Source organism: Gallus gallus, chromosome 9, assembly GCF_016699485.2.
Source record: "Gallus gallus isolate bGalGal1 chromosome 9, bGalGal1.mat.broiler.GRCg7b, whole genome shotgun sequence".
NCBI classification, from domain to species: Eukaryota; Metazoa; Chordata; class Aves; order Galliformes; family Phasianidae; genus Gallus; species Gallus gallus.
The window spans coordinates 10,308,402-10,320,725 of NC_052540.1; the positions used below are offsets into that span (position 1 = coordinate 10,308,402).

At 36.3% G+C, this 12,324-nt stretch overlaps 1 protein-coding gene across 3 annotated transcripts in view; it reads left to right on the top strand.

The window, feature by feature from the left end:
• The window catches only part of U2SURP (U2 snRNP associated SURP domain containing), a 42,629-nt gene that overhangs the window by 24,551 nt on the left and 5,754 nt on the right, over window positions 1-12,324 (top strand). For all 3 annotated transcript variants that reach the window (XM_422593.8, XM_004937071.5, XM_046898659.1), the window contains 6 exons: window positions 301-388; window positions 1,392-1,514; window positions 3,394-3,550; window positions 4,348-4,443; window positions 5,020-5,086; window positions 6,235-6,397. In XM_422593.8, the coding sequence (XP_422593.5) occupies window positions 301-388; window positions 1,392-1,514; window positions 3,394-3,550; window positions 4,348-4,443; window positions 5,020-5,086; window positions 6,235-6,397 (694 nt within the window). The remainder of the gene's footprint in view (window positions 1-300; window positions 389-1,391; window positions 1,515-3,393; window positions 3,551-4,347; window positions 4,444-5,019; window positions 5,087-6,234; window positions 6,398-12,324) is intronic.

Consider the following 12,324-nt stretch of genomic DNA (forward strand, 5'->3'; position numbering starts at 1 on the left):
TTTTTGAGAATTCTTAGATTCTGTGTGGTATTGTAAAACACCTTTTATCCTCCTTCAGTTTTTCAGGCTATATAAAAAGACTGCAGCAGATGTGAAGATCTCCTTTCATAGCTCTGTTGTTGTCAAAGCTGATTTAATATGTAGTAACTATATTTACCTTGTAATTCAGTTTAAACCAAATATAGGGATTGGAATCTTGTGCTTTTGAATCCTGTGTCCCAGGTACTTTCAAGACTTATGTATGTCCAGAAAAGATATATTACAAAGTTTAACTAAAGAAATGTATATGTTTAATTCTAGTTTTGAAACAAAATTATGTCAGATATTCTCTGATCTCAATGCTACTTACCGTACAATACAAGGCCATTTACAGTCTGAAAATTTCAAGGTATGTATTTAATTGTTATTTATATGACATAGAAGTCAAATACACAGATGTTCCTCCACAAGCCATTGAATACTAGGATGGGTGGTTTAGTCCTCAAGCTTTGTAGTTAAGCTTTACTGAAAGAAAAATGTTTGCTTTCTTGCAGAAAAAGCCTTGAAATTAACTTTGGTGTCTTGAAATTATTGAAGAAGAAGCAGCTTTTCTATTTCATGCTTCTTGCCTTCTCTTCTGAAGGGAAATATAAATGAAATGTTAGGAAAACAACTAGTGTGTGACAGATCATAACACCTAGTGGTTTATTTTGTAGCAGAATGTAGAGCATATCTGGTACTTAAGCAGTGCCAGCAAGGTTTCTTAGATTATTAATTTCTTCAGGACCACCCATATTTCACTTTCAAAAATAAATTTTTGCTGCTTTGTATTAAAGAAACTTCTGGACTTAGAAGCATAAATTAGCTTTTAAATATTTTAGATAATTATCCTCTTTTTTTTGAGGTGTGATAAGCAGTCTGAGCTCATGTAATTAAGAATAATTTTTTCAGATAGTGTTCAGCTTCTCCATTCCATATGCTTAGCCCTGCTCCTCCTTCTATTCCTTCTACTGTTTTAGTGATGCAGTTTTTTTCTTCTTTGTTTTTTTTTAAATTTGAAGCTTGAATATGACATTTACAGTGTAGCTGTTTTTTCTGTGTTAAGGTTTATATCTTTGTTCTTCTACCTTCATTCTCAGTTGCTCTAGATTGATAACCAGTTTTAGTTATCTGCTATTTTAAAACCATTGTGTATTTCTTATTTAAGTGAGATTTAGAGGAAAGAAAAGAAATCCTAATGTATTTGTTCTTGTTGTTGTTGCTTGCCTTGCCAGTTCAGTATCATTGTTGTATGTTCCAGTATAGTACCTGTTAGGGCTGTCTCTACAATAGTAGCTTTCTATGGTGTATTTTTAGTCACTTACAATTTCTTAATACAAACTTATTAGTTCTTTTTTTCCTATTGCTTCTAGCAACGGGTAATGACATGCTTCCGAGCATGGGAAGACTGGGCAATCTATCCAGAACCATTTTTGATCAAACTACAGAACATTTTCTTGGGGCTTGTAAATATCATGGAAGACAAAGAAACAGAGGTGAGTGTCCTCAGTAGTGATGCAAGCAGATGGTGAGAGAATGTGTAAGTATAGAATAAAATGGGCAAGGAATGTTTTGATACCTTTGTTAGGGTAAATAAATCTGTTATTTGTAGAAGTAATATATGGATTTTGATTAACCTTTGTGGTATGAACATGCTTACGTAGCACCACAACCTTTTTTTATGTCAAATCCATTGTCTTAAAAACAGGTGTAACATATGCTCAAATGCAAATATTGTTTTATGTGTTAATGTGTTTACTGTCTGTGGATAAGACACTGTACCAGGTTGCTTTCTGCAACCATTTCAGAACAAAGACTAGTGCAGAATGATATACATTTTCTGTGTATTGGCAATACTCCGTAGTATCTGTGAATTCCGAGTTATATTTTCAACTGTTAGTTTTAGTTTATGAGAATTCTGAATAATGTGGTGTAGGGGAACTGTTAGATCGTGGCTTGAACTGGTGAAGGGCTGTGGCTGGTCCAGGGAAGACGGGAAAATTGTTTGCACCTGTGCTCCGTGTATGACCAGAAGGGGTAAGGCCAGGGTGGATCCACCCTGGACTCATGTGAGGGTCAGCCACTGAAGGGAGAGCATCTCTTGGTCCTAGGCTGCTTTCTGAGGAGTTCTGCATAGCCAGCGAGCCCCTTCACTAGATGTGTGAGTTTCGTTCTTCCTTCTGTGTATAACTATTGGCTTACTTGTGAGTACTTTGCCTGGTATTGCCAAGAATCTGTCAGAAGAGCATTTGCTTCTTTGTAAGCAGAACGCTTGGGATCTAGTTAAATGAGCCATCCGTTTTCTTTCTGCATGAGTGTCATGGTTAGTTTAAAAGAGCCTCTTTATCTTTCTTAATTTGAAAGGAAAGACTTGTGATAGATGGTTTGCACTGGTGGTATTCTGCATTGATCTTTGCGTTGCGTTAGAGCAAAAAGTTGCTAACTTTTTAGTTATGTTACAGCATGTATCTGTTTTCTTTTTATTTCCCCACCCCTGGATAATGGTTATTTTAAACAGGCTATGTGGTGAGTTTTATTGACTGCCAAAAGTAGCGAGACGTCAACTGTTATTCAGTATTTTGAAGCTCAGTGCTCAAAAACTGTAGAGTACCATTAGCACTGAATGAATGTGTACTTATTTGTTTAAAGTTTGGTTTCCACTGTCTTGATTCTCTTTAAATAATATTTAAACAAATCAAGAAATGTATGTATAGGATAAACTCACTTTGTAATTCTTTGGAGACATTGCTTTCAGAATAGCAGGAAAATTGCTGTACTTGGAAAGGTAGATATTGCCCTTAGCAATGGACCTAAGAAAATGTGTGCATGCAAACAGCAGTGCCTGTACTTGATCTTTTAGAAATTATATGTAGTTATGTTTCTCACTTACATGTGATCTGAAATTTTGTATTCTTGCTAAATAGTTAATTTCGGTCAATGGTTCAAATCACTGGTTCTCAGGGGGTCTTTCATATGTAATAAATGTAATCAGTATGACTAATTGGCACATTTTGAGCTAACTCCCGGTTTAATGTCTTATTTGGATCAGAAGTTTCTTTGTAATGATATTACGAAGTTTCCAGTAGGTTGTGGACAAATTCCAGGTTCTTGCTTACCATTTTGTATAGGACGACATTGTCATACTTGTACTCTGCAATAAGCAAATGTAGCTGGTAGCAAAAATTATGTTAAATTTGAGGGGTTTTCGGGGTGTTCCAAATCTTCTAAAGCTACTCTCTTTAGAAATGGAAAAACATTTTGAAAAAATGAAGGAAAAAAAAAAAAAGAAATGGGGAAATAAAGAAAAATAACTTAGATTTATTCTTCAATTTATTCAATCTTTATCTAGATACATTCGATATTATCTTCTTTCAGGAAGTACCAGACGATCTTGATGGTGCTCCCATTGAGGAAGAGCTCGATGGTGCTCCATTAGAAGATGTGGATGGAATTCCTATTGATGCTGCTCCTATTGATGATTTGGATGGAGTTCCTATTAAATCATTGGATGATGATCTTGATGGAGTACCTTGTATGAAATATTTCAATTTCTCTTGCAATTTAAACCTTCAATTTTTTTTTATTTTAGATGCTTTTTTTTTCCTCTGTTTACAGATACTGCCAAAAATTAACCTGGCATCCTGGCATTAGAATCATATAATGGCTTGTTTTGGAAGGGGTGTTAAAGCCCATCCAGTTACAGTCCCTCTGCTATGGGCAGGGTTGCCACCCATTAGCCCAGAGCTCTATATACAATTTCTCTGGGCAACCTGTGCCAGTACCTCATCACCCTCACAGTGAGGAATTTCCTCCTGACATCTAAATATGCCTTCAGAATAAAATCATTCCCGTGTCCTGTCAATATCTGCTTGTGTAGAAAGTTGATCAGTCTTGTTTATAAGCTCCCCTAAAGTACTGGAAGGCCACAGTGAGGTCTCCCTGGGGCTTTCTTTTCTCCAAGCTGAGGATGCCTAGCTCCTTCAACCTGTTTTTGTAGGAGAGGTGCTCCAGTCCTCTTGAAAATCTTCATGACCACCTCTAGACCCCTCCAACAACCTGGACTCATGTAGTTTAGTAACTGCTTAATTTCAATTTATCCAAGAAGGAATTAGTTTAAAAATATATTTTAATTGTTATTGTAATTTGTAATTTATTGAGATATGTGATACATAGAAGCACCTCAGATTCCAAATACTAACTTCTTCTCTTTGCAATTACTGAAGTGATATAATAAACTTCGGTATTAGCATCAGACTGTTAAATAAGAATTTTTAAGTTAGAATTTTTGAAGAGCTTTGGAAATGATTTTTCTGGGTCTTTCTCCAACAGTGGATACGGCTGAAGACTCCAAAAAGAACGAGCCTATATTTAAAGTTGCTCCTTCAAAGTGGGAAGCAGTGGATGAATCAGAATTGGAAGCTCAAGGTTAGTTTCCAAAGTACCTGTTAAAAGGCTCTTTTCCTAAGTAAGCTGGCAGTTTAAATTAATTCACTGATTTAATGATTATTTTCATCTGCTCTGTTTGAAAGTGCTAATACGATTTCAGCAATAATGCAGCAGTTTTCAGTTGTGATTCTTTTTTTTTTCTTGGTTGTGTCTTCTGCGAAGGAGGTAGTTTCTTTTGTTTTTATTTATGTACTTCGGTAGCCTGCCAGCCTTTAAAACTAATTTCTGATTCATTAAGAGTAAGTATTGGAAAAAAATAGAGCATTTTGGCAGTCTTTTTCAGAATTTGTTTGTGGCAGTTAAGATTTTATAAGCTAACAAAAACTTCACTGCTTCTGAAAGTTTTACTGACACAATAGGTGACATGAGTGGATATCTGTAAGCAGTGTATGTTCTGATAAGTTGTAATTTGGAATATTTGTGAATTAAGTCTGTATTAAGTGTTAGATGCTCTAAGTTTTTATCATAATGTGATTTTTATCATATCTACAAATAGGAATTTTCAGGTAAAGTGATAACTTTTTCTGTTGTTGAAATCGTTATTGTGTTTTCTAGCTGTTACCACTTCTAAATGGGAGCTTTTTGACCAACATGAAGAATCTGAGGAGGAAGAAATACCAAAGTAAATATTTGTTTTTTTCTTCTAATCTTTGCCTAGCATTTCCCTTTATTAAGAAGTATTTGTACTGAAAGCTCTGGTGCAACTGAAGTTATAGGAACATTTTTAACACGTATCTGCATTGGCATTGTAACTTGCTAGCATGTTACTTTTCAAGTTGTTTTTACTTAAAATCTTAAAAATTGAGGGCACTTGAATACATTTTCATCAGTATGAAAAATTATTTTCTACCTTTGAGATTGAATGTCTCAATAATCCCGTTATGTTAGGTGCTTATTACAAGAGCACAACAAAAGAAATGTTCAAAGTAGGAATATAAGAAAATAGAGGGTCAGAATTTTATTGCAGCGTGCTTTTAGCCCCTGCAAACATGTTAAAATACACTTTTTGGTAGAGTTGTTAACCGCTATTTTTAACGTGATCATGATTTGTTAACTTATTTAATGTCAAATAGTTAACTGGGGTAGTATTTACGGTTCAGTAATCTTGAATGTCAAATTTATTTGGAGGGGTCTAAAACTCTGCCTTCTCTGTGATCACAGAAGAATGAATAATACTCTGATGTGTATGTTTAGATGCTAGTAGGCTTCGTACCATCTGTTGTTTTTGAGCAGTCTTCTACTTTATTCTTCAAGCAAATAGAGAGCATCTGTTTGTGATGCTCTAAACGTTTCACTGCCTTACATGTTGTGCTGCAGCACTCTAGCGGCCAATCGGGGAATATCATTTCGAATATTTGCCATGATTGAGGCTGGCTTCCAAAAATAGAGGGTGTAGGTAATTTTGTTCTTCAGTAGCACTAATTATATCTGAAAAACATGATATAAGTACTTGCAAATTCGATTGAAGTAATAGCTTGTCTTGTAACTGAGTTCCATCTGGGTTTGCTGACTATAAACTTCAAGGATTCTTTTGTTTTGTTTATATGAAAAATGTAAATTATCTGAGGAATAAAAGCAAACGTTATAATTAAATGAAAATATAAAGTTATCTGCCTCGCAAATTGAGACATTTTTGTAACTGCCGTTTGTTACATTTAGCAGATTTCTAAACTAGTAACTAAATGCAAACTAAAGTAGTAGAGATGGTAAGTTTTATGACAGATTGTCTTTGGTATGTACAAACCAGTTAATTCTTTATTTTCTGTAAAGTCAAGAAGAGGAAAGCGAAGATGAGGAAGACACTCAGAGTTCCAAGTCAGAAGAGCAACACATGTATTCCAATCCTATTAAAGAAGAGATGCCTGAGTCCAAGTCATCAGTCAAATACTCAGAAATGAGTGAAGAGAAGCGTGCCAAACTCCGGGAGATTGAGGTCGGTGTGTGGTATTTTGTGCCAACCTTCTGTATCTTTTCAATTCCCCCTGCCCATGAATTCTCTACATATTAGGAATTATTTTGAAATATTATTTAAATACATTGAAATATCACAGTTCTTATATACAGGGGTTTTTTTTAGTCTGGTATATTTTTTATAAAGGTTTGTTTAGTATTGCCTTGCTTTTATGTTGACTTAAGATAACACAGGAAAAAATTAGTGATTAAGTCTCATACATTGCCATGCAAATCAGGCTTAAAACTGTATGCCAATTTCCAGCCTTTATTTGGTATTGAAGCCTGTAAAGCGTTGATACTGCTGTTTTTTGTACCTTCTATTCAGCGATTTAAAATAGTACTAACAGGCTGCTAAGCTGCTGTTGCAGTTACAGTATCTCCAAGAGACGGATTATAATTCTGAAGGTGGCACTGAACTGCCTACCTGTTTGTGCTACAGTGTGCTGCTTACCAAATGAGACATTAGCAAACTCCTGTAACATTCTTTAAGGGTATACAAGCATTAATGCTATTAAATATCACACTCTTTGTTTATCACAAACGTGCTTCCATTTAAAAACTCATTTTATCAAAAGTAATGGATTGTAGCTAAGATCTTAGTGCCTCTTGCTTATCACAGCAATGTGAAAGCTCGTAGCATGTAGCCATTTGAAGTAAGTTTTGAATTATTTGAGAAAATGACAAATGGAAGTTAAACCTCACTGAACTCAAGGTGGCAGTAGTTCTGTAGAAAATCCATGTTAGTCTAATGAAAGTACAAGCAAAACAAGTTGTCATTTTACTGTAATTATTGTAACAGTTACGGAAAGGGTTCATTCTGAGTGAGGGTATCTTCTTGTAAATGTTGACCTTTATGAACGTATATAAATATTTTTACCTTAGCAGTTGTTGAGGTAGATTATCAAGTGATTAAAATTGCTATCTGTTGAAGTTATGCTGAAGTGTTTGTAAGTGCCTTCTCTGTCTGTAAGGCAGTAAACATTTGAGTTGTTTGAATTTCTTGCTGTCTGTATTACCACAAATCACTGGAAGAGGAATGTAATTCTCTTCATTTTCAAAACATTTCAGGCACTATGCTGATGTACTGAAGTTTTCAAATTTCTATGTAAACTTATCACTGATAGATGTGTACTTCCTGTATTACTTTAAATTGTTCATTCTGAAGGTTTTCTGGTATGTACTCGATTCCTGCCAAAGAACACATCCATTACTGAATTCAAGGACAGGAGCTATGTTAAAAAATAATAATAAAAAGTCCCCCAAACGAACCACAATTGCTGACTTGAACAGTTATGCCATCTAATATACAGTTAAAAATGTCATCTAATATCTCTGAAGTCTAATTCTCTAGAAGTTTACATGATAATTACTGTGGAAGCTGAAACTATTTTTATGCATATTTTTTGAAATTTATGCTATACAAATAACTATTTCTCTTGGCACAGTTATTACGTTTGTTGGCTGGAGGAGAAGGTAGAGTAACAAAGAAGCTTAAGGAACCTTGGCCCTGTCATCACAGGCTAGATATAGCAGTGATTTCAGGTTATTAACCCTTTGCCTGCATCTATGCTTGTAAAAATGGGCTTTAAGAATTGTTTCAAGTTAAGCCTCCATCCTCTCATAGTTGAGATGTGTACCAGACATTCCTGGCAGACTTAGCTAGTGCAAATCTCCTTAGTTTCAGAAGCTCAAATCATTCTGATACCAGTTTTCAAGCCTTCAGAACAGCAGCTGCTTATGTAGTGGCTATTTTTTTTTTTTTTATACTGTAGATAGTGACTTTCTATGGTAACTTGTGATCTTAACCTGTCATAGTACAGGAGTGCACGTTTTGGAAGGTGCAGGAACTTCTTTGTGAACAAAGTGGCGAGGTGATTAATTCCTTTGAAGTTTACAGATCAGCACTGTGCTGAAGAAGCACAGCGTAGGCTTCATCTGCAGCAGGAAGCAGGTTTTTGATAAACAAGCCATATCAGTCCTTGCAAAATGGTCAGAACTGGAGAAGGTTGTCCTCTTCAGTGGCCACTGAGACCTCAAAGCAATGTCTGATTTCTTAAGCAGGGTAGAAGACTAATGGCTTTCAGTCATCCTGTTCAGACTTTCCACCACAGAAGATGTGGGTAGAATTGTGTCACAGAGTTCTGTCTGTGCTCTGTCAGTAATCCCCTGCCCAGTGCATACAGAGATACTTTTTTCACCAACAAAAGACATCATATTGTTGTACAACTTATTCTTCTACCAAGAGCCAAAGAGGTTTTTCCTGTGTGCCATAAAGGAAAACAGTTATTGCCTTTACTTTCGTGAACATAAGAGATTAAAGTTCTTTTAGGTAGAATTTGGTCTCCAGTGGAGAAGGCAGAAGGCATAAGATAAGAATAGATTAAACATAATCCACAAGAGAAGATAGCATCTGAGGCCTATTCTGGATTTAAAGGCTCTCTTTATCTTTAAGAAACTGAATTTCCATATGGTTTCCATTATTTCTTTCAGTGGATTATGGTACTTAATGTGCAGAATATTCCTTTTCTGTATATTTGTTTACCAAGTCATACGAACTATTTGAGGCTTGTTATCATCTCTATAATAATATAACTACTTAACCTCTGCAGTCTGAGGAGATTTCTATATATAGCTCATTTGAGGCCACTGCAAAATGGCAGAGATAACATAATAAACATCTGAACTCCTTCCAACTTAATAATAACAGATGAGATAAATTGGCCTTTGCTTGACCAGTAGTTTTGCTATTTATAGCAGTTCTTCCTTAGATGATGATGATGACTATCATAATGCAGCAGAGATTCCGGTCTATTTGATATCTTTGAATCGACTTCTTTTTTTACAGAAGAACAAAAGTGAAGAATTGCTTAGCTCCAAGACACGTTGCATCCTGTGTGTGAGACTGAGTATGTCAGGGTTCTGTTAGGGTTGAAAAGGTATTTCAGATCTGCACATCAGTACAGATGTCATCTTTTGTTAATAATAGGATAGCTTCAGAAATTATAGTAGCCACAACTTGTTGGAAAATACAGGCTTCCAAAGCAGTGTTTTGCTCTGCTTCTTGTGAAGATAAGGACTTCTTGCAGCCTTTATTAGAATGAGTTTCTTTTAAGGAAGAGCAAGACAGTTTATGCTGCTCAGAAGTCTGCCCTATAAGTTATACCTCTAGACTTCGATGCAATTCTACATCAAGAAGGAATTTTTATATTTAATCAATTATCTGGTTATAAACTTACTGTTAATATTAGTATATGTCACTTCAATTAAATTGTTTGAACCTAAACATTTAAGTTCTGAGGCTTGGTGTGTGTGCAATGGTATCTTGTTGAAAAGCATTTTTCCCTGTAAATCACTGTGTATGAGTTCAATATCAGCAAAAGGTTAGACAACCAAGAATGGTTTGGAAAAATGTGTTTAAGCATGGGAGGCCCACCTGTTTGTCAAACTGAAAGAGCTATAGGCTGGTATCAGCCTGCATTTTGTATCATAGTGGTAGTAAGATGTTACCCTTCCTGTGACTTGATTACTGGTTATTCAGTGACTTAAGACCATAGTTTATAGGAAAAGCAGAATCCTTTTGAAATGTGTATTTTCTGCAATTTGAGGAGGGGAAAAAATTCCAAGTTAGAACTGATTTAAAAAAAAAAAAATGTTGTGGAACTGTTTCTCTTGAACTTGCATCATGTACTGTCCTAGGTTTAGTGAGAAATGTGATCACTATTTTGGAGGGTACAGTAGAGATAACTCATGACAACTCCGGTGGTACTTAGCACTTTGCATTCTGCTTTGTGCTCTGTTGAGAGCTGTACTGCTTATGAAAGCCTCCAAACAATGTTGTGGGGGAGCTTTTGTGAGTAAAATGCAAGCAAGTAGATAGCATTCCTAAGGAAAAATTTTCGTCTTCCATGTTACCATGTGTATTACTGACTATAGAGATGGCCTAGATAAAGTTGCTATCTCTGCTCCTAAAATTAAAGGAGTTTACAAGTTTTACTTGTGTTGTCCAAGAATAGCTAAATAATTAAAAAACAACAACAAAACCTTAAAAACATATCAGTAATAACATGTTAGTTCTTTCTGACTGCAAGTTAATGGAAGTAGAATGTTTACAGCAATCTCCGTGAGATACTTAGGCAGATTTAAGCCTGAATTTTAAGGATCTCTCTCCTGGAGGGATATCTGCAATTCTGTGAGAGGAGTGTAAGTACCACATGCACTGCTTGAAGAGATCAGTAAGAAGAGTATTTGGTATACCAAATAACAGCCAGTATGCCAGGAGTGGAGAAGGCCACAAGCAAGCAGCACAGGCTGCTATGCAGCTGCTCACCTCCCCTAAAAGGGAATATCCTGTGCCTACCTGTACCTCGGTTGATCCTTTCTATGAGCCCATACAATGTAATGCTGGAAAAAAAAATAGGATTGTGAGGTGGGATTCTGCTGGATTAATGAATTCACGTGGTTCATGAAAGGTTTGGCTAACCACTACAGTTGCTGTAAGGAAAGGATGGAGGAGGATCCCTTTGGCTGGAGCACAGGAATGGAGAGAGCAGCATGGAAAGAATAACCTTCCTGTAGTGAGCCATTGTTATCACTTCAGTGTTTTGTAACATGTGGTTTCTTGTTTGCCAGGAGTTGTAGTCGGCCCAACTGACTTCATTATTTTAGGAAGATGCTGTGGATAGAGGAAGTTTATGTGGATTCATAGGGAGATGTGGAAGAGAGCGCTGTTGATGACCCTTAAAATCTTAATGTTTCCTGAGATGGTTGTGATCTTTTACAGAACAAAGTGAGAATCTGACAAAGTGTTGGGTCAGTGATTATTGTATAGGTGTTTCTCCTTTTTTCCCCTCTTTCTCTAGTCACTTGCTAAGGTCTATTTCTGTTTCTTTTTGTTTTCCTTTTTCACTCACATTCTTGGGGAAAACATTCAAATAGCTCCTCTTGGCACTTAAAATGTCTTGCTGGCAGTGGGTTCCATGACATACATCTAAGACAAATTGCTGGAAGTTCATTATTTTTGTGTCCAAATTACTTAATGACCTGTATGGTGGCAGAGACTTCAGAGATGTGTAGTTATCCTTGCTGTCTCTTCTATCTTCCTGCGTGGAGATCTCAGAGGCTGTGCTTTGTCAGATGGGTAATGTGCCCAGCAGTCATCTTTCAGTTTCCTGTTGAGATGGTGACGCTTTCTTTGCAGGGTTGTTTGTGCAAGTGTCAACTCCAAGTTGGTCGTAGTCCTCACTAATTATGAGTAGAGCAAATTTTAGCATGTTTTATTTGCATATGTTCATTGTGCTCTTGTTAGTAGCTTAGAATACTGGGCTTTGTCAAGCCGTGCAGTGTAACGCTGTGCTCTGATGCATGAGGTAGAAGCCTTTTTAAATCGTTATGTTATTTTTTTTCTCAAAATGAATCCTCAAATGCTGGAAAAAATGTTCTCTTGTGTCTATTGCTATGCAGGATCAGCAGTAAAACAGGAAATACTCGGGAGTCAGCATAAGCATTTGGAAGAGGGTTGACAAGTACAGTGTGACTTATTGCCAAGTTCCTCCCCACACCTCAAATGACACTTCCCCTGTCCGAAACAATTGGAGGATTGTGATAGGCCATGTCAGCTGTGAAATCAAAGTTAGAATCAAGAATTTAAAAATGATAAGGAATGTGAGTAAAGTTTTAGGTTGTGAATCAACTTGGAGAAAAGGTCAGTGTATCTAGACCAAAAAATCCCCCTAGAAAAATTCTGACACTTGGTTAACTTTGTGACTGAGGTGGGGGTGTTACAGAAATAAATGCAGAGAGTTACACTTCACAGCACTGAACTTTGTTGCTAAACTTGATAGCACGTGAAAGAGTATTTTGTCAGTAAAGCAATCTCTCTCCAAATCAGCCGCTCAGTGCAAACAGCCC